The sequence below is a fragment of the Cetorhinus maximus genome, chromosome 18 (genome assembly GCF_964194155.1).
Source record: "Cetorhinus maximus chromosome 18, sCetMax3.hap1.1, whole genome shotgun sequence".
Taxonomy (NCBI): domain Eukaryota; kingdom Metazoa; phylum Chordata; class Chondrichthyes; order Lamniformes; family Cetorhinidae; genus Cetorhinus; species Cetorhinus maximus.
Genome location: NC_135896.1, coordinates 83997631 through 84021012, shown reverse-complemented (window position 1 = coordinate 84021012; position 23382 = coordinate 83997631). Strand labels below are relative to the sequence as shown.

General features: G+C 42.8%; 1 protein-coding gene across 2 annotated transcripts in view; it reads right to left on the bottom strand.

Moving 5' to 3' along the window:
* The window catches only part of exd2 (exonuclease 3'-5' domain containing 2), a 46208-nt gene that overhangs the window by 11120 nt on the left and 11706 nt on the right, over positions 1–23382 (bottom strand). The window contains exons 4-6 of one of the 2 annotated variants that reach the window (XM_078563103.1): positions 8009–8162; positions 2037–2365; positions 460–566 (exon numbers count right to left, since the gene is read on the bottom strand). In XM_078563103.1, the coding sequence (XP_078419229.1) occupies positions 460–566; positions 2037–2365; positions 8009–8162 (590 nt within the window). The remainder of the gene's footprint in view (positions 1–459; positions 567–2036; positions 2366–8008; positions 8163–23382) is intronic. The other variant, XM_078563104.1, reaches the window with a different exon arrangement.

Genomic DNA, 23382 nt, shown 5'->3' with positions numbered 1-23382 from the left:
GGTGGTTCGGGAGTGGGGTGGGGGTTTCGGGAGTTGTGGAGAGATCGGTGGGGGGGGGGGGGGGGGGGGGGGGGGTGAGGGGGGGGGAGGGGGATGGCAAGGCTCGGGGAGAGGATCAGGAAGGGGAGGGGATCGTGATTGGGTCAGGGGATCAGGATGGGGCGGATCAATTAAAACAGGGGCCTTTCATTAAATGAATTCAAACAAGAGAAAGGTCTTACAATGAAATGTCAACAAGAACATAGATGCTAACAACTAAAGAACAATTAATGATAGGTCTCTGCCAATCAATCTAAGAATGATTCAGAATGTCCCATGCAGCTATTGACCACCAAGTCATTTTTTACTGGTCCCCACGAGCATTTTCACTTTCTTTCTGTGGTTCATTACTCGGGGCAGTGACAGCATAGTTCACTCTCTCAGAAAAGGCAAGTTCTCCCATAGTGGAGGCAAACCTACCCCCAATGCCCTTGTCTATATACCATTGAGCCTTCTTCCTGTCGCAGGTGCACAGAGGTTGTCCATCTGGAGCATGGAGAAAACAGTTGTCATATAGTGGCGATTTCCTGCGAACAGTGAAATAAATAGCAATCACTTGAAGTAATAATCGGAACCTGCTTCTTATACTGCACAGGGCCTGAAAGATCAACTGCCATCAATGGTATAGATCCACATGCTAACACAGGTTTACATTCTAATTGGAGGCCAATCCAAAAACTCAAAGGGTGAAAAATCATTTTTAGCAGTTAACGAATGTGCAAGTTTCAAAAGACAATTGGTACTCAAAGGTTAATATGCTCTGTTTAATTTCAGCAGTGTGCGCCAGTGTTGTTTTGACACTTGTTTTGGCTGTTTTTTTTAAGTGCAGTTCACTTCTGTTGTAACTAGTTTACTTTGAGCATCCTCCCCAACTTGAGCATTGCTGAAAAAAGACACAGGTTGTCAAAGTTTTCTGCCTTACACTCATCAGGACAATTCAAATGTAAAGTGAACCACAATTTATACTGCATGAGCAAAGAGTGCTGTTTTGTTGGCAATAGATTCTGATTGGTAGAGGCATTGCAATGGGGAATGCACCACTTAACTGATGACTGACAGTTAACTACCAAGCTTCATTTAAATTCAAACTAGGCAGGTTGACTCTGACTGGTCAAGGCATTGCCCTGGGGAATGAACCATAGAATGGCTGTCACTTTTGTTTAGTTGAAAAAAGCACAATGTGTTTACAATTTTTTTTGTCTGCAAAAGACAGGGCCCTGTGTATTGATATATGTAGCTTCTTGCATGCATAAGTCAGCCACACCGCGAGCCTGACTGATAATCCTAAATTGATTGTTAATGTAATTCTTGGCGCACTCAGGACAAAGTCCACTTGCCAACCAATCAGCACTCTCTTCTCATGCAGTATAAATTGTTGCTCCCTTTACATTTGGTACTTTTGCGAATTGTCCTGAGTGCAAAATGAAAAGCTTCGACAGCATGTGTCTTTTTTCAGCTATCTTTAAGTTATTGAAAATGCTACGCTTGCACTCACTTCCTTTACACGCAACTTGATTTCCTGGTGTCATACTTTTGAAACGCTTTGCATGACAAATATTCCCCCTTTCGAATTCCTCTGTACAGATTTATAACGTGTTTGCCAACGTAATGAACATGGAGACTGACCACTGGATTTCTACATATTTCTTTCTGTGAACATTTTTCACCTGCCTTTTACACCCCCCACCAACTAAATTTGCTGATGTTCAAATTTAAAAGCTTAAATTAAACAAAATACATATTTCACAATAATTAAGCTGTCTTTTAATGCTTGCTAAAGTTTCACTTGAAGGCCTCGGCTTCCATTAAAAGCCTAGGCTTTGAGTTCATAATTTTGCCCACATCCAAGACTCTGCGAACTATATTAATATTATGTAGTCTGAGCATGTGTTGTGTATTTAATTTCTCAGGATGCACAGACAGTACTGCTCAGTCCCAAGTGCAGATGCACTAGATGGTTCAGAATACAAGTTAGCAAACAAAGCACACCCTTTTACCTGGCAGAATATCCCACCCCCAGTGGTTTGTGCTGAATTTTTCTCGGGTCTTGGGTGTTCAGGTCTGACAGAGATTTCTGGTTGGTCCCAAGCTTCTTGTTTCGCCGTCTCTGCTGAGAGTTTGTCTCTCCCGTTCCATCTTCCCCTCTGCTACCGCCCATTTTGCCCTTAAACGGGATATCTACCAGGCCCTGGCACCGTGCCAGCATCTGCCTCCATCTGGGCTCACATTCAGATGAGGTACCATCTTCAAGTGGTGCAGAACTGAATCCCAGCAGATGAAAGAACAGAGCCACAGACACCTGGGCATCTTGTGCAGCATATGCTACCTGACAGCACAAAACATAAAGTAAGACACGGACTTAAAACATTAACTAAAACCTGCAAGTAGATATGAATACACTTCCTGCATGCGACAAGGGATTGGTTGGTGAAATACTGGTAAAAGAGGAACAGGAGCAGGCGGCCATTCGGTCCCTCAGGCCTATTCTACCATTCAATCAGATTAAGACTGATATGTGACCTAACTCCATAACCTACCTTTGCCCTGTATTCCTTCACATCTTTGATCAACAGAAACCAATCAATTTCAGATTTTTGATCTTGCATCAACTGCCATTTGCAGAAGAGAATTTCAAACTTCTACCAGTCCCCTAGTCCTAGATTTACCAACCAGCAGAAATAGTTAACCACCCAATCAACTCCCTTATAATGCCTTGAAAACTGCAATCAAGCTCACCCTTAATTTTCCATATTCCAAGAAACAGGACCCGAATTTGTGTAAACTCTCCTCATAACTTAACCTTTTAAGTTCATCCAGCATTTTAGTAAATCTATGCTGCACTCCCTTCAAGGTCAATTTATTTTTCATAAGGTATTGTACTCTAGGGTTATCTAACCACGGCCGTGTACAGCTGTAGCGTGGCTTCTAATCCTTTACATTCTAATACTCTAGATATAAAGGTCAGTATTCCATTAGCCTTTTTAATTATTTTTAAGGCCTGTCCATGATATTTTAGCGATCTATGTAAATGGCCCTCCACTGCTTCTAGCTTTTCACCATTTAGAAAATACTCTAGTCTCTCTATCTTGGGTCCAAATGGATGACTTCATGCTTGCCTAAACTGAAATTCATCTGCCACAGTTTTGCCCACAACAACAACTGATATTTATATCGTGCCTTTTATGTAATAATACATCCCAAGGCGCTACACAGGAGCATTACAAAACAAAATATGACACCGAGCCACATAAGGAGATATTAGGTCAGATGACCAAAAGTTTGCTCAAAGAGGTGGGTTTTAAGGGGTGTCTTAGAGGAAGAAAGCCAGGTAGAGAGGAGTAGATGTGTAGGGAGAGAATTCCAGAGCTTAGGCCCAAGGCAGCTGAAGGCACGGGCACCAATGGTGGAGCGGTTAAAATCTGAGATACGCCAGAGGCCAGAGTTAGATGAGCGCAGACATCCCGGAGGGTTTGTGGGACTGGAACAGATTACAGAGATACAGAGGGGTGAGGTCATGGAGGGGTTTGAAAACAATATATTTGCTCCCGATCAAGCAACATAAGTTGGTGAGTACAGGGGTGATAGGAAAACAGGACTCGGTGCGAGTTAAGACACAAATGGCGAAGTTTTGGATGACCTCGAGTTTACGGAGGGTAGAATGTGGGAAACCAGCTAGGAGTGCATTGGAATAATCAAGCCTAAAGTTATCAAAGACATAAATGAGAGTTTCAGCAGATGAGCTGAGACAAGGGTGAAGTTGGGATGCTAGGGAAGTAGAAATAGTGCTATTATTTTCTAATTACTGTTAATTTGCTTATGTTTATTTTGGCGAGTCCCCATGCCTGATTCAATATCAGCTTTCTGGGGATGTCCGGCATGCTGACCTCTTCTAGTGTGAATACTGATTCAAAGTAATTATTTAACATGTTCGCCATTTCCTTGTTTTCACTTATTAAAATTGTCAAGTTTTTAAGAGGCCCACATTACTCTTAACTTTTCTCAATTCTTTACTCTATTTCCTAAAATAATACAAAAGCTTTTCGTGTTGATTTTGCAAGTTTCTTTTCCTACTATTTGTAGCTCTTACAATCTGCCTTGTCGTCATTTGCTGTTGTTTATAGTTCACCAGGTTCTGAGTTACTTTGTGCATTCTTATGTTTTTTATTTTAGTTTTACGTTATCCTTTACACCTCAAGTCGCCCATGGCTTTTTTTCACAAGTAGACTTCTTGCCTCTAACATTCTGCTGCTGCACAGCTGCTACCAGGAGCCTATACACAATTCTCACCACAGCCTTAAATCCTTTTCTTTTTTGAACACCTCCCATTGACCTTCTGTCATTTTAGCCATTTTTAGATTTGTACTCTTCTATACAGATAATTTCTACCTCATCCTGTTGAAGTCGGACTTACCTACATCTAGAATCTTAGTAGCTGTTTTGTGTTGCCCCCTTTCAAATACTACATTGAACACAATGACATTATGGTCATTATTAGGTAAATATGCACACATCGATAAGGCTGTTAACAAAATCTGGCTCATTGCTCTACATTAAATCTAATATGGCCTGCTCTTTTGTTGGTTCTAGAATATTTTACAGAAAACTATCCTGAACACACACTCGAAATTTGCTACCTATCTAACATGAGCCTGTTTGCTTATCCCAACCTATGGGGAAGTTAAACTCCCCCCATTAAAATCTCTCTGCCTTTACTACATGCTTGTCAAATTTCTGCATTAACACATTCTCTCAATTCACTAATACCAGAGGGTCAGAACATAACTCCCAACACAGTCTTAAATCCTGTCCATTTCTTAATTCTACCCATTAAGTCTCCACTGCCTCTCACTCAAGTGGTATTAGGGAAATGTGCCATTTTGACATAGCTCATGGAACTGGTACAGTGTGGAGCTGGCTTCTCTTCAGTTAGTTATGGCTTAGTCATAACACACTCACTTTTGAGTCAGAAAGTCACAGGTTCAAGTCCCACTGCGAATACTTATGCACAAAATCCAGGCTGATGTGGGAGAGCAGTATTTAAGGGAGTTCTGCACTGTCAGAAATGCCGTCTTTTGGGTCAGACATTAAACCAATGTCAATCTGCCATCTCAGATGGGCGTAAAAGATCCCATGGCAATATATTAAAGTGCAGCAACAGAGTTCTGCTCACTGTCCTGGTTTAGCCCTCAAACAACATTACTAAAAACTAATCTGGTCATTATCAGATAGCTGCTTGCGAGAGCTTGCTGTGCATAAATTGGCTGCTTATGTTTCCTACATTCCAACAGTGACTACAGAGTACTTGGCCCTGCATTTACTGAAATCCTAGTGACTGTAAATAGATTGGTTAGTGTGTGCTTAACAAGGAAACATGACACTCAATTTAAAAAAAAGGTTTGAAACAACTACTTGATGTTATTGCAGTACCAAACTAATACTGTACCCTGAACACAGTACCATAGAACCACAGAAAAGTTACAGCACAGAAAGAGGCCATTCAGCACATCATGGCCAAAAAAGAAAAAGAAAAAACTAGCTGCCCATTCTAATCCCACCTTCCAGCACCCGGTCCATAGCCTTGCAGGCTACAGCACTTTAGGTGCAGATCCAGGTACCTTTGAAATGAGTTGAGGGTTTCTGCCTCCACCACCAAACCAAACTCCGAATTCCAGATGCTCACCATCCTCCATGTGAAGAAGTTTTTCCTCATGTCCACGCTAATCCTTCTACCAATCACCTTAAATCTGTGCTCCCTTTGTAACTGATCTCTCCACTAGGGGAAACAGGACATCACTGTCTACTCTATCTAGGCCTCTCATAATCTTGTACACCTCAATCAGGTCACCTTTCAGGCTCCTCAGTTCCAAGGAAAACAACCCCAGCCTATCCAATCTCTCCTCATAGCTACAATATTCAAGCCCTGGCAACATTCTTGTAAATCTCCTTTGTACTCTCTTCCAGAGCAATTATGTCCTTCCTGTAATGTGGCAACCAGACTGTACACAAAATTCCAGCTGTGGCCTAACCAACGTTTTATATAATTCCATCATTACATCCTTGCTTTTTGTATTCTATACCTCATCCAATAAAGGAAAGCATATTCCATATGCTTTCTTTACCAATTTATCCTGTCCTGTCACCTTCAGGGACATATAGACATGCACTCCAAGGTCTCTCACTTACTCTACCCCTCACAATATCCTCCCATTTATTGGGTATTCCCTAGCTTTATTTGCTCTCCTTAAATGCGTTACCTCACACTTCTCTGGATTGAATTCCATCTGCCCACTAAACCAAATCATTGATATCATTCTGGAGACAACAGTTATCATCTTCACTATCAACTACAAGGCCAATTTTTATGTCATCTGCAAATCTCCCAATCTTGCCACCCCACATATAAGTCTAAATCATTAATATGTACAACAAACAGCAACGGGCCCAACACTGAGCCCTGTGGAATGCCCCTGAAAACCGTTTTCCATTTGCAAAAACATCCATCGACCATTACCTTTTGTTTCCTATTGCTGAGCCAATTTTGGATCCAACTCGCCACATTCCCCTGTATCCCATGGGCTTTTAATTTTCTGACCAGTCTGCCATGTGGGACATTGTCAAATGCCTTGCTAAAATCCATACAGACAACATCCACTGCGCTACCCTCATCAATCCTCCTTGCTACTTACTCAAAAAATTCTATTAAGTTAGTAAGACACGGCCTTCCCCTAACAAAACCATGCTGACTATCTCTGATTAATCCGCTCCTTTCTAAGTGACAGCTTATCCTGTCTCTCAGAATTGATTCAAATAATTTGCCCACCACTGAAGTCAGACTGACAGGCCTAAAATTATTTGGCCTATTCCTCGTACCGTTATTAAACAATGACGCAACAGTAGCTACCTACATTTTTATAGTGCCTTTATCAAAGTAAAACATTTGAAGATGCTTCACAGGAGTGTAATAAGATTAAATAGTTGACAGCCAAAGGAAACATTAAGACATGTGATAAGAGGACTTTTAAGGAGTCTCTCAAAAGAGGAGAAAGGGGTCGAGAGGCAAAGGGGTGTAGGAAAGAAATTCCAGAGTTTAGGGCTTGGTAGCTGAAGACACAGCTGTCAAAGGTGGAGCACAGAAAGTTGGGGACACACTGGAAGTTGGAGATGCTCAGGAGGCCAGAGTTGGAGGGATGCAGAATTCTCTATGGTTTGTAACAGTGGAGGAGGTTACAGGGATAGTGAGGGATAAGGCTTCGGAGGGGTTGGAGCACAAGGGAGCCAAAGCAGGTCAGCGAGGACAGAGCTGGTGCGTAAGCAAGTAATAGTTAGGATACAGGCAGTAAAGTTATAGACGAGCTGAAGATTACAGAGGAAGAAAGGAGGCTAGCCAGGAGAGCATCAGAATAGTCCAAGTCTGGAGGTAGCAAATGCATGGATGGGGTTTCAGCAGCCAATGGGCTGATGCAGGGACAGTGACAGGTCATGTTATGGAGGTTGAAGCTGTGACTGGGAATCACCACTAACGCCTGAAGGAGTGACTGGGCCCCATTCCAAAAGCCCAAAGGAAATGGAGTGTGAAGGAAGTGACTTAACCTCTCAAAAGAAAATATGGAATAATATGCTTGCAATATTTCTGTGGTGAAGTGGAGTACCATGTACCTTTAAGAGAATGTAGTTAGTTGACCATGTGACTGTATTGACCAATGGCTGCATAGCGTGGGTTTCTTGGGTAACTGTAAGTCTAGAGCTGGAGGTGATTGAAGAAGCACACATGATGTTAGTGCTCTGTTCTTAGTTCCAATAAACTACCAGTATTTGATCAGTTAATCGGTCTCTCTGTCTATATTGTTTCAAGCACCAACTAATGTGTTAATATCAAGGGGCAGCTAGCGTTCGCCGGGCAAAGCGAACCTGATAACCAAAAACATAAAAATTTCAAATAAATTGATAGTCACTCCCTTAACAAGAGTACCTGCTCATTAGTGAGTTCCTCTGCCTCCCAATTGCTACATCGCAGGTGGAGGGACTTGTCGAGGGTAAAATGTAAGATGTCTTGAGCCAAGGACTTCAGACTGAGGGAGCAGGTAAAATTATTCTTCCTGCTATAAAACAAAAGGTGACCAGGGCTAAAGGCAGAAAGTCATAAAAATCATGCTTTAAATGTAACATTTACTAAACAGGCGTCAAGAAAACTCTGTACAGTTGATTACAGCATAGCAACATGGACCCTTTAAAAAAGTACAGTAATAAGTTCATACTGAAATCTGAAGGAGCAATACATTTAAACACTTGTAATTGAAATCTGGAGAAAGGTAAGCCAAATAGCTCTTAGCCTCATTGCTTAAAATTCCAATACATTATACACTTTCAATTTATATTGAAACTGTAATAGTTTAAAATATCAGTCTTTCCATCACACAGAACTCCAACAGAACCAACACATTTCCCTTTCACTCACAATGAATAGAATTCCAATGGGCTCTAAACTTGCTCTAATTCACTCTATGCTGGATTCAAACAAACAAACCCTATTCAAGCCAATCTCTTATATAAATCCCACACATGGAAGCACATATTTCATTGAAAACTCATTGTAAGTGCTTGTAGGACCTCTGACTTTTTTTAGGAGGTGGTTCTGTGATAGGTATTTTCAATGCTAAAGGTGTCACATTGTGTGGCGCACAATAGTTGCTATTTTTTGGCAAAAGTATAATCACCCTGTGATTGTGCAACAAAGCACAAAATATTTTCTTGCATATTTTTCTAGCATTTTTCTTTCCTCAGTAACTGACATTGCTCACGTCCAAAAGTGCACAAAGTTTAAAGAAAAGTACTTCGATTAAATTTATCTATTGAATTGTCTTCAGCATCTTTTAATGTCTTCATTCATTCGTTCACTTGAAATCTTTAGCCTCTCCCAAAAGCCCGGGTTACAACTTGATACTTCTGTTCAGAGCTTAACTCTGAAAGCTACATTTGGATTGTGGCACTCCACTATGTAACATGTACCAAATGTCCCAGATGCATCAGTATCATTCAATTAGCCGTACTGAGGAATGTGTTTCTCAAGTTCCTAGCAATTTCTGCCCAGTAGCTTTTGTTCAAATAATTTTGAAAACAGACAAACTATACTATGGTAAAATTTACAGATTATTTTCTCAAAAAGAGATGTGAGAATGTGACAGAAAAATAAATGATTGGGTTCTGAATACACATCTGTTGCAACTTTTGTTTTGTATTCTATGAAAAGTGAAATAAACTGAGGGAAAGGCTTCCCTCATTTAATAATAATTACATTTTCAAAAAAGTTAAAAGTTTGTGCCAGCTAATTATCTCATTTGTGCTTTGCTAACAGAAAAGGTAAATTCTAATGCTATAATTTTTAACACTAATGATAGCGCAAGAGAAAAATGAAGGCAAATGAGAGGTTTCTTTCCTTGTTTTAATTTAATTTATAAAAAAGTTTGTAGTTTCAAAGAAAATGTAGGTTATTTGAGGGGAACAAATAAAAAGGGAGGGCAGGGGAGAGGGAAACTCCCCCATCCTTGGCGGAAGTGAGTCGAAGTGAGGAGTTTGGATAGAAGATTACCAGTGAGCAAGAAGTGAGAGGGAAGGATACAGAGTTTGAGTGGGAATTTCAAGGGAAAGGACTAGGGAGAGAGATAGGTGTGAGTGTGTGGTGAAGATAGGTAAAGATGTATTGAAGTGTGGTGGCGGAGAAAACACAATGGGCAGAATTTTCCCCCCGTTGGGGGGGAAGTTAATGGGTGGGCGCGTGCAGGCACGCTTCCCATCGGCGCCATTTTACATGGGTGGGCCAATTAAGGCCCGCCCAGCGTGACGTCCGCACGGAAGCGCTATGCGCTCCCTGTGCGGGCGGGGGGGGGAATGCCTAAAATCGAGAGTACGCTCTTTCGCACATGTGCACGAAAGAGCGCACTCATCTCCCTGAGGCTAAGTGCAGCCTCATGGAGATCGCCTCTACTGTCAACAATATTAAAAATAGAAAAAAAAATGCCCTTACATGTCCCCTCATGTGACAATGTCACATGCGTTGGGACATGTTCATAATTTCCATAACAAGTTTACTGAAATTTTTAAAACCCTACATGAAACCTCATTCCGCCGGCGGATGAAGTTTCATGTTTTTTCTAGTTGCCGCCGGGGCTCCTGGCCTGCCCGCTAACCTTAATTGATCTGTCAATGGCCTCAATTTACTATTGACAGGTCGGCGGGCCCGCTGCTGATTTTACTGCGCCCCCACCTTCCTGAAAATTTAAATGGGGTGGGGTTGACGTAGGGAGTTCCGCCCGACGTCATCCCACATCATTTTACGCGTCGGCAAGCGGGCCCCGCCCCTGCTCGCCGACAGTAAGGTCCTGCCCAATAAGTGGGGGAAAATATGCAAAGGCTGAGGCCACATTTTCCTCGCAGCCATCAGCTTGAATGTAGCAAGCAGCTGCTGTTGGCTCCTTTGCCCATAAAACCATAACAATGTCTCCCCACATAACTCAGAAGTCACCACCTTTGTGAGATGAAAGGAAAGAATGGAAATAGAGTAAATTCCTGGTCTATTCCTTGTTAGCCCATTAAATGTGGAAGGTACTGAGTACAATCTATTCATAATACATTCTATTCATAATCAAACTGAGAGCACAGCATGATTCAAGAGACCAATAGCATTTGTGGAAAATATTCTTTTTCATTTACAGAAGCTGGTAAATGGATAATTAAAATGAACTATGCTCAATAAGATTTACAAATTGATTGTTTTCAGCAAGGTTTTTAGATATTCTGATTCAGGCGTAAAAAATGATTGGAGAAACATGCCCTGAATTATCAGGATCCAGCAGTACCAATCATTCAGAGTATCACTGGGTACTCAAAACACTTTCACAATGTAAGGCCTGTGAGGAGAGCAATTAACTATTATAGGTCAATGTGAATTATCTTCTCCTCTAAGATCCTGTCCTTTACAATCTGTTTCAGAGTCACATAAAAAAAATAAGGATTTCTTTTTATTCATTTACGGGATGTGGGCATCGCTGGCTAGGCCAGCATTTATTGGTCATCCCTAATTGCCCTCAAGTAGGTGAACTGCCTTCTTGAGCTGCTGCAGTCCCTATGGTGTAGGTACACCCACAGAGGCGTTAGGGAGGGAGTTCCAAGATTTTGACCCAGTGACAGTGAAGGGCTTCATCCCTTTCCCTAGCAATTGAGAGAGGCTGGACCAGAACATGTGCAACCTTGGTGCTGTAGCTGATACAAAGATGGTCTCCTTCGACCTCTATAACATTGTCCGACTCTACCCCTGCCTCTGTTCATGTGCTGCTGATACCACCATCCATGCTTTTGTTACCTTTAAATTTGACTATTCCAATGAGCTCCTGGCCTGCCTTCCATCATCCACCCTGCATAAACTTGAGTTCATCCAAAACTATGCTGCCCATATCCTAACTCATAACAAGTCCTGCTCAATCATCACCTGTGCTCTCTGATCTACACTGGCTCCAGCCTGGCAACACCATAATTTTAAAATTCTCATCCTTGTCTTCAAATCCCACCATGGCCTTGTCCCTCCCGAACTCTAACCTCCAGCCCTAAAACCCTTCAAGATCTCTGTGCTCATCCAATTCTGGTGTTTTTGCACATTCCCTAATTTTCATTGCTCTACCATTGGCAGCTGTGTCTTCAGGTATACAGGTCCAAAGTTCTGGAATTCTCACCCCAAATCTCTAACTCTCCTTTTTTAAGGCGTTCCTAAAACCTACTTCATTGACCAAGCTTTTGGTCATCTATCCTATTACCTCCTTACATGGTTCAATGGTCAAATTCTGTTTGATAACATTCCTGCAAAAACCCTTGGGATGTTTTGCCATGTTCAAGGCACTATATAAATGCAAGTTATTATTGTTGTGTGAAGCTACAGCTTAATGCTCCCCATGATTTGGCACAAAGTTCTCACAGAAACACAGTCTAGTCTGGCCCCTCTCAACACTGAAACAGTTCATGTCCAAGAATTGAAAGACATCCAGTGTAATATATCATCTCTCCTTCTCTTGGGCCCTATCTACAACATTCAGCTCTCAGAATCATAGAATGGTTCGAGCGCAAGGAGGCCATTCATTCCATCATTTCTGTGCTGGCTCTCTGAAAGAGCGATTCACCTAGCCCCACAGACCTATCTTTTCCCTGTAGCCCTGAAATTCTTTTCTCTTCAGATAATGATCCATTTCTCTTTTGAAGGCCCCAGCTGAATCTGCCTCCACCAGAATTTCAAGCAGTACATTCCAGATCCTATCCAATTACTTGTAAAAAATATTTTTTCTTGTGTCGCTGTGGCTTCTTTTTCCAATCAACTTAAATTGGTGCCCTCTGGTTCTCAATTCTTCTGTCAACAGGAACAGTTTCTCTTATCTACTCTGTAAAGGCCCCTCATGATTTTGAACATCTATCAAATCTTCTCTTCCCCAAGGAGAACAGCCCCAATTACTCCAATCTATCCACAGAACTGAAGTTCCTGATCCCTGGAATTATTCTCATGAACATTTACTGCACCATCTCTAATGCCTTCATACCCTTCCGAGTGTGGTGCCCAGAACCTGCCACAATATTCCAATTGAGGCTGAATCAGTCTTTTATGTACAGGTTTATCATAACTTCCTTCCTCATCATGCCTCCTCCAAAACATCTCATTTGTCATACAGCTCCATGCGAGTGTCCTTGCATCCTACAAATCTAAATGGAACCAATGCATCTCGAACAATGGCTTTTTTTCCCTTCCATACACGATTACTTCTGGAGTCTACCAAGGTTCTATTCTAACCCCTTATCTCTCTTAATCTATATGTTACTCATCAGTGCTTCCACTGGTGTGCTGATGCCACCCAACTTAAAGGTATCAGCTCTGACTTAGTGGTGGAAGCCTTGCCTCTGAGTTAGAAGGCTGTGGATTCAAGTCCCACTCTAGAGGCTCAAGCCTAAAATATAGGCCAAAACCCTAATGAAGTACTGAGGGAGGGCTGCCTTGTTGTGGGTGCCATCTTTCGGATGACGCATAAACATCCAAACGCCTGGCCTCTCAAGTGGATGTAAAAGATTCCCAGCACTTTTGGAAAAGAGCTGGGGAGTTCTTCCCTTACCATTATTTACTTTTATCTAATATTTATTCCTCAACAATCATTAAAAACTGATTGCCTGGTCATTACCTCATTAGTGTTTGTTGGAGATTGCTGTTCACAAATTAGCTGCTACATTTCCTTCATGACAACAGTGGAAAAGTACTTCATTGGCTGTTAAGTGCTTTGGGACGTCCTGAGCTTGTGAAAGGTACTATGGTAATGAAGTCCTTTCTTCCTTTAACTCCACCTCTCTAACAATCCTCTCGACCCCTTGCCTGCCCATCTGTCATTAAGCTGCTTGTCTGAGATTAAATCCTGATCAGCCACAACTTCCTTGCTGAATACTGGGAAAACATCCTAGCAACTTTTTCCTCCAGCATCAAATTCTGCTGCTGTGCCACAGACCACATTACCTTCCCCAACCACAGCACACAAGCTGATTCAGACTGTTCACCATACTGGTCTACCATTCATTCCTGAGTTGTGTTTTAAACACACAGCCTATCCACCAGTAAAACTACTTACTTCCACCTCCACAGCATCTTTGTCCCCACCTCAGTCCCATCTTTCCTGGGACTGATACAGAAAGCACCATTTCTTGACTCCATTACTCCAATACTCTTCTTGCTGATCTCCAATCCTTTATCAATTCCAAATTGTCCAAAACTCAGCCTTTGCGATTCCTGTCCTTGCATTAAGTGTCATTTGTTAAATGCTTCCATCCTCATGATGTGTAAAATTTGAAATCCTTATCCTTGACCATAAATTACTCCACTACTGACCCCCAACCTTTCTCTGCAATTCTTCCAGCCCTAGACCCCTCTTGAATGCTGCATTCCTGATTCCAGCTCTCTGTTTGCCCTCTTTGCCTGACCACTGCTGGTGGAACCCTCACATGCATCAGTCCTGCTCTATGGAGCTCCCTAAACCTCTCTGGTTCTATCTCCACCTTTCCAAAAGCCATTTCCTAGAATCTCAGAATCTCGGAGGACATTCAGCCTATTGTGTCTGCGCCAGCTCTTTGAAAGCACTATCCAATTAGTCCTACTTCCCATGCTTTCTCCTTAGCCCTGCTAATTCTCCTTTTCAAGTATATGTCCAATTCCCCCTTGAAAATTATTACTTCATCTCCTTCCACTGTCCTGTCAGGCAGGGCATTGTAACAACTCATTGCAATAAAAAACTCATCTCATCTCTCTGGTTCTTCGACTAATTATCTAAAATCTCTGTCTTGTCATTACCAACCCTCCCTCCAGTGGAAACAGTTTATCCTTATTTAAACATCTCATCATTTTGAATATCTTTAATAGTCTTCTCTGCTCCAAGGGCAATATTCCCAGCTCCTCCAGTCTCAGCATGTAACTGAAACGCGCATTCCTACACCTATTCAACTAAATTTCTTCTGCATCTTCTCCAAAGCCTTGACATCCCTCCTAAAGTGTTTGATTCTACAGCATCTCCTAATATCCCTCTGTTTCTGGCAAAGTATTAACAACCAGTTAACCATCTGAAAAGCACCATCGGGAAGTTTCCATGCTATAGTGACCATAAAAAGTCAAATCCAAAATACTGTGGAAGCTGGAAATCTGAAATAAAACAGAAAATGCTAGAAACACTCGATAGATCAGGCTGCATCTGTGGAATGAGAAACAGAGTTAGCTTTTCAGGTCTGTGACCTTTATCAGCACTGCCTGATTAAAGATGCTGTCTGGCCTGCTGAGTAGTTCCAGCATTTTCTGTTTTTATTATAAAATTACAAATTGCTTTTCGGAGTAAGGGATATTCCTTGAATATGTTAAACCACATTATGGAGGAACAGGAGAGATAAAGTCACCATGCATCTATTCCATTCTGTGTCTCACTTGGGAGTGTTTGATGGGCTGAGTATTATTCTCTCCCCCCACCCCCACCTTAAACCAGCTAATATTTCACCCCTCTCCTAACTATACTTCAGTTCTGTTGAAGGGTCATGTTGGACTCGAAACGTCAACTATTTTCTTCTCCACCGATGCTGCCAGACCTGCTGAGTTTTTCCAGGTAATTCTGTTTTTGTTTTGGATTTCCAGCATCCGCAGTAGCTTTTTGTTTTTATATCTGAGTATTATTAATGCTTGGTGCTGTGTGGAATGTGAGGAGTGTTAGCACTGCATTATCAGGAATGAGGAGTGTTAGCACCGTGCATTATCAGTGAATAGGAATGTTAGCATTGCATATTATGAGGGATGAAGCATTATTAGTGATGAGGAGTGTTTGCATTGTATATTATGAGGGATGGAGCATGAGCCAACACAGTGCATTCATTATTCGGGATGAGAAGTGTTAGCACAGTGTGCTATCAGGTATGAGGAATGTTAGCACTGTATGAGGGATGGAGTGTTAGCACAGTGCATTCATTATTAGGAATGAGGAGTGTAGCACAGTGTGTTACTAAGGATGAAGAGTGTTAGCACTGTGTGTTATCAGAGATGAGGAGTGCTAGCATAGTGCTTTATGAGGGATGAGGAGTGTTAGCACGGTACATTATGGGGGGGTCGACTGTTAGCACATTGTGTTATCAGGGATGAGGAGTGTTAGCACAGTGCATTATTAGGAATAAGGAATGTTAGCACCGAGAGTTATTGGCGTGAGGAGTGTTAGCACTGCATGTTATCAGGGATGAGGAGTGTTAACACTGCATGTTATCAGGGATAAGGAGTGGTAGCACTGTGCTTTAGCAGGGAAGAGGTGTATTAACACACAGTGTTTTATCAGGGATGATGAGGGATGACGAGGAGTGTTAGAGCTGTGCGTTATCAATGATTATGTGTGTCATCAAGATGTGGAGGGTTTAACCCCATGTATTGTTTGGGATGTGAAATGCGAGCACCACGTTTTGTTCACGACGTGGAGCATTTGCTTTATGTGTTATCAAAGATGTCAGAAATGTTATTGCTCTGTTGTCAGGGATGTGAGGAAAGGTTAGCACCATGTAATATTAGAGGTGTGAGGAGGGTTAGCACCATGTATTGCTTGGGATGCGAGGAGGGTTATGATTGAGGGAACTTCAGAAGCGTCCATGCATTTTTTGCACCGTTTGAGGAGGGGTTACCTGAAGGCTGCATACTTTTGTCCAAATTTTGGCTCATGCCAATGTGTGGCACCAGAGCCACTTCAAAAGACACATTTGCATCAGTTCATGGTTAGTGATTGGATCATAAGGAGGTAAAATGAAAAACAGGAATCACCCCAGCCATTATAGGGCACTTAGTACAACAGTACTGACTGACCAAGTTCCTTCATTCCCCATCAAGCAAGGCAACAGTAGGAACAAAGTATATGATGATCACATCACACAAACTTCAGATGGAATTAAATTTGAAGCCAGTAAATTTAAGGCCACTGGATCCACTGTCTCAGCACAACGTCTGTGATTTTCTGCATCTTTGCCATGTAGATTGTTTGCAGCACATTGTCCATCAGTCTTTTCATGACCTGATTAGTCTGTGCTGTGCTGAAACTTGGACATGTTTGGGCTTTGTGATTGGTTCAATCATCTAGGAACAGCAGGACCACCTAGCATGTGGAGGGGAAAAATGTTGAATGAATGGCCAATACTAATACTCAAATAGTTAGGTCAAATGATCAAGGTTGGGCAATAATCCTCTAATTGAGTGTCAGCTGTGGCTCAGTATTGATACTCTCAACTGAGTCAGAAGATATTGTGCTCAAGTCCTACTCCAGAGACTTGAGCACATAATCCAGACTGACATTTTAGTGTCATACTGAGGGAGGTGCCATGATTCAGGCGAGATGTTAAACAGGGGTGTCATCTGGCCTCTCAGATGGATAGCATCAGTAGGAGTGACCTCTGCACAGTCCTTGTGGAGACAAAGTCCCATCTTCACATTGAGGATACCCTCCATCATGTTGTGTGGCACAATTGTCATGCTAAATGGGATGGATTTCAAACAGATCTAGCAACTCAAGACTGGGTACCATGGGGTGCTGTGGGCCATCAGCGGCAGAATTATACTCAAACACAATCTGTAATCTCATGGCCCAGCATATCCCCCTGCTCTACCATTACCACCATGCCAGGGGATAAACCCTGGTTCTATGAAGAGTGCATGAGGGCATGCCAGGAGCAGCACCAGGCAGACCTAAAACTTAGTGAAGCAGCAACACAGGACTACTTGCATGCCAAAAGGCATAAACAGCAAGTGACAGACAGGGCTAAGCAATTCCACAACCAACAGATCAGATCTAAGCTCTGCAGTCCTGCCACATCCAGTTGTTAATGGTGGTGGACAATTAAACAACTCACTGGAGGAGGAGGAGGCTCCACAAATATCCCCATCCTCAATGATGGGGGAGCCCAGTGCATCAGAGCAAAAGATTAGCCTGAAGCATTCACAACAATCTTCAGCCGCAAGTGCCGAGTGGATGGTCCATCTCGGACTCCTCTGGAGGTCCCCAGCATCACAGATGCCAGTCTTCAGCCAATTCCATTCACTCCTCGTGATATCAAGAAATGGCTGAAGGCACTGGATACTGCAAAGGGCCCTGACAATATTCCAGCAATAGTACTGAAGACTTGTGCTCCAGAATTTGTCATTCCCATAGCCAAGCTGTTTCAGTACAGCTACAATACTGGTATTTACCTGGCAAAGAGGAAAATTGCCTAGGTATGTCCTGTACACAAAATGCAGGACAAACCCAGCCAATTACCGCCCCCTCAGTTTATTCTCCATCGTCAGGGGTCATCAACAGTGCTATCAAGCGGAACTTGTTTAGCAATAACCTGGTCACTGACGCTCAGTTTGGTTCCGCGAGGCCCTGACCTCATTACAGCCTTGGTTCAAACATGGGCAAAGGAGTTGAACTCCAAAGGTGAGGTGAGAGTGACTGCTCTTGACATAAAGGCAGCATTTGACTGAATGTGGCATCAAGGAGCCCTAGCAAAGCTGGGATCAATGGGAAGCAGGGGCAAAATTCTCTACTGGTTGGAGACAAACCTAGCACAAAGGAAGATGGTTGTAGTTGTTGGAATGCAAACATCTCAGTTCCAGGACATCACTGCAGGAGTTCCATTGGATAGTGTCCTAGTCCCAACTATCTTCAGCTGCTTTGTCAATTAACTTCCTTCCATCATAACATCAGAAATAGGGATGTTCGCTGATGATTACACAATGTTCAGCCCCATTCGCGACTCCTCAGATACTAAAGCAGTACATGTCCAAATGCAGCAAGACCTGGACAATATCCAGGCTTGAGCTGCCAAGTGGCAAGTAACATTTGCGCCATAAAAGTGCCAGACAATGACCATCTCCAACAAGAGAGAATCTAACTTTCGCCCCTTGACATTCAATGGCATTAATATCGCTGGATCCCTCACTATCAACATCCTGGGGGGGGGGCGGGGTTACCATTGATTAGAAACTGAACTGGACTAGCCATATAAATACTGCAGCTACAAAAGCAGATCAGAGGCTAGGAATCCTGTGGCGAGTAACTCACCTCCTGACTTCCTAATGCCTGTCCACAATTTACAAGGCACAAGTCAGGAGTGTGATGGAATACTCTCCACTTGCCTGGATGAGTGCAGCTCCAACACTCAAGAAGCTTGACACCATCCAGGGCAAAGCAGCCCACTTGATTGGCGTCCCTTCCACAAACATTCACTCCCTCCAACATCGAAGCAAAGTAGCAGCAGCGTGTACCATCTACAAGGTGCACTGCAGGAACTCACCAAGAATCCTTAGACAGCACCTTCCAAAACCCACGATCTCTACCATCTAGAAGGGCAAGGGCAGCAGACACATGGGAACACCACCACCTGGAAGTTCCCCTCCAATCCACTCACCATCCCAACTTGGAAATGTATCGCTATTTCTTCACTGTCGCTGGGTCAAAATCCTGGAACTCGCTCCCTAACAAAACTGTGGGTTCAACTACACTTGATTTGCAGCAGTTCAAGAAGACAGCTCACCACCACCTTTTCAAGGGCAATTAGGGATGAGCAATAAATTCTGGCCTAGCCAGCAATGCCCACATCCCATGAATGAATAAAAAAAAGACATTAAAAAAACCCATGGCATTATTATTAAGAAGAGCAGTGGCGTTCTCCTCAGTGTCCTGGCCAATATTTATCCCTCAATCAACAGCACTAAAGTGGATTACCGTGTCATTTAGTTCAGTGTCGTTTGTGAGACCTTCCAGTGTGCAAATTGGCTCCTGCATTTCCTAAATTACAATAGTGACTACACTTCAAAACACTTCAGCTGTAAAGCGCTTTGAGAGTCCTGAGCTCATGAAAGATGCTTTTTTGTCTTCTTGTTTTTTTTTACTCCTTTCCCAGTAGTAACCCTGTGCCCTGCTTTGCTCAATAACCTTAAGACCACCTAATATGAATATTGAACTAAATCATTAGTCTGTAAAATAGGTCATAAAGCGACAAGAAAATGTGATTTGTGAAGCAAATTCTTCAAACGGATATCAAATGTAAGTAAAAGAAAAATTGCATTTCTATAGCACCTTTCACAATCTCTGGACGTCCCAAAGTGCTTTTCAGCCAAAGAAATATTTTTCAAGCCTAGTTACTGAGCCCTGCTCTTCAATTGTTCCATGGGGTCTTTTACATCTATCTTTGACGGCAGATGGGGACTTGATTTATTTCACCTGAAATATGACATTTCCCTCAGTGCAGCACTGGAAGTGAAGACTAGATTTTATCCCAAATCCCTGGAATACAACTTCAAGCCACGATCTTCCAATTCAAGAGGCAAGTGCTTCCACTGAGCCAAGACTGGCACCTTAGGTCAAGGTTGTGTACATTTTGCAGCGCATCTGACAGCGTGACAGAGGCACCTCTGCAATTGGCTGCACAGCATCAAGGTAAAAGTGCCTAGAATGAACCAGAGAGTGATTAAGTTGGTAAATGCAGCAGACATGGTATGCTGAGTCATACAGTCAGGATGGGAGGCATGGGATAGGGGGAGAAATAAAATCAGTAGGATTCCATTCCTGATCAGTATTCACTGGTCCTTGGTAGAAATTTCACATGCATGATCTGGGCTCACGAACAGATGAAGAATTTATTGTACAAATATGGTAGAAGCCCTCAAATCCGGCAAGGTTTCTGCACTTTTCCATTTCTGGCCTCTTGCATGTCACTGCTTTCTTTTGGTCCTCAATTGCAGGCTGTTCCTTCAGATGCCTAGGCCCAAGGCTTTGGAATTCCATCACTAAACTTTTCCAGCTCTCTCCTCTCCATTATGTTGCCCCTTAAAAGCTAACCGCTGACTAAGCTTTCAGTCACCTGTACTAACATCTTTTTATAGAGACTCGTAGAAGTTTACAGCACAGAAGGAGGCCATTCGGCCCATCATGTCCGCGCCGGTCAACAAAGATTTGACTACCCTAATCCCATTTTCCTGCGCTTGGCTCATAGCCCTGGAGGCAAGTGAATATCTAAATACTTCTTAAATGTTACGAGAGTTTCTGACTCAACCACCCTTTCAGGCAGTGAGTTCCAGACTCCCACCACCCTCTGGGTGAAAAAATTTCTCAACTCGCCTCTTAGCCTTCTACCACTTACCTTAAATCTGTGCCCCTGGTTATTGGCCCCTCTGCTAATGGAAAAACTGCCTTCCTGTCCACCCTATCTATGCCCCTCATAATCTTATACACCTCTGTCAGGTCCCCTCTCAACCTTCGTTGCTCCAAGGAAAACAACCCCAGCCTATCCAATCTTTCCTTATAACTCAGACCCTCCAGCCCAGGCAGCATCCTGGTAAATCTCCTCTGAACCCTCTCCAGTGCAATCACATCCTTCTTATAATGTGACCAGAACTGCACACAGTACTCCAGTTGTGGCCTCACCAGCATCTTATACAGTTCCAACATAACCTCCCTGCTCTTGTATTCAATGCCTCGGCTAATAAAGGCAAGTATCCCATATGCCTTCTTAACCACCTTATCTACCTGCCCTGCTAACTTCAGGGATCCTTATGTGGCTCAGTGTCAAATTTTGTCTGATAATGCACATTTAAAGCACCTCAGGAAGTTTAACCATGTAAAGACACTGTATAAAAGCAAGGTGATGATGTTCAACAGATGTTTACTTCACAGGGTAGTTTATTAGTTATGGTGCTGAACTAGCAACCCAAATGTCAATTGCTCAAATTCCAGGGCAGATTGTAAGATTGAAGATTTCAATAAATCGCCAATTTGCCGACAAGAACTTGCATGTATAGTTTGGCTTTAATGTAGAAAAACAGCCCAAGGCAGTTCGCAGAGGAAAAATCAAAAAAGGATGCTGAGAGGAAGGAGATATTAAGAGGGAGCAACAAACTGACCAAAATCATGATGCAAGTTGCCAAATTGTCATTGAAAATCCAACTGGCTCATTAATGTCCTTCAGGGAAAGGAGCCAACACTCATCCTTACTTGAAATGGTTAAATCTGACAACAGTCCCATACAACATAGCTGAATCTCAATGTCCTCAGGGCAATCAGTAATGACAATAAGTACAGCCTTCCCAGTGTCATCCACATCCCAGAACAAATAAAATAACAATAATATTAGTCATGTAGTACTCTTTCACTTGACAGCTACCCATAAACAGCACAAATGAAATCAGGAGTTCACTGTTTGGAGAATCACTGACAGAGACCTGGATCCCTATGCTCCATGTTCAATATTCTCAAAAGTCTCCTCCAAGCAAGACATTGATACAAGATTTGCAATCATATTGCAGACACTCTTGCACACAGCATGGACCCACAAACAGCAATATCACAATGAATAGATAATATAATAAGAATGATGTTGTTTGAAGGGTAAATGATGCGGGAGGACACTGGAGATAACTCCCTTATTGTTCATAATAGTGCCATGGGATCTTTTACATCCACCTGGGAGGTCAGACGGCACCTCAGTATAACATCCCATCCAAAAGATGGCACTCCCTCAGTACTGCACTGGAATATCAGCCTCAATTATGTGCTCCAGTTCTGGAATGGACTCATGACCTATATCAGGAGGTGAAAATGCTACTTTTGAGCCATAGCTAAAGTAGTGATTGGCTGTGTAAGTAACTAACTATTGGGTTGAACATTCAGTGAAGACCTGCAAGTCTGTCTGTAAAACAAGTCTTTCTGCATACCTACAATGAAAAATGAATCAAATGATTTTCTTTTCACTGTGTCATTCTGATTGCATCTCAAAAATTAAAACTCTGCTTGAGATGCTGTGAGATTTCCCGCTGGCTGAGGGAATGTTGCTGTTGCATTAATATTACAAATTTATGTTCACAATAAATCCCATCATAAATAATTAATCCCACTGTCCAAGGAGCATAATAAGCTGTAGGCGCTGATCATAAATATTTCATATAATTATTTTGATACGTTGGACTTCAATAAAGCATGGGGTGTGAAGTCGTACCAAGCAGCTGAGCACCAACAGTCGTTGGGACCAAAACAAGTCCAATGTCATGGCCAGTCTGAGATCTGCCAACTGCTGAGGTATCAATCAAAATATGCCAAGGCTAAGGTTGAGGCAGGAAGAGAAAATCAGTGCACAAATGAGAAGGATAAATGCCAAGTGGACTAAGACTACAAGGACAGAGGTAGGATGAAATTAGGCTGAAGGCTTACCCTCTAAGCGTTGGAGATGACATGCCCAAGGAGACGGAGATAATTTGAAAAGAGAAGGCTGCAGAGTGCCCTAAAAGAGGTTTAACTTATGAAGAGACTTGATAGGGTAGGATTTGGAGCAGGTTTCCCTTTGTGGAGAGGCTAAAGCTAGAGGCCATAAATATAAACTATCCACTCCCACCCACCACCCCACCCAAACCCCTCCTGCCCACCGGCCTTCCCAAACCCCTCCCGCCAGCCCTTCCCACCCCCTCCCGCCCACCGGCCTTCCCGAACCCCTCCTGCCCACTGGCCCCACCCCAACCACCAGCCCTCCGATCCCCTGTCCACCAGCCCTCCCAACAACCCCCCCCCCACAAACTCCTCTTGCCCACTGGCCCTCCTGAACCCCTCCTGCCCACCTGCCCTCCTATCTATCTTACTGAATGCCAGAGCAGGGTTGAGGGGCCGAATAGCCTACTCCTGCTCCTATTTCTTATGATCTTATTAAAATCTGTGTGTGCAGGTATATTAAAATTTGTCACCAATTAACAAGCTGCTTTTGAATTAGCTAGAAGGGAAAGTTGCTGACAGTGGATTTTACCAG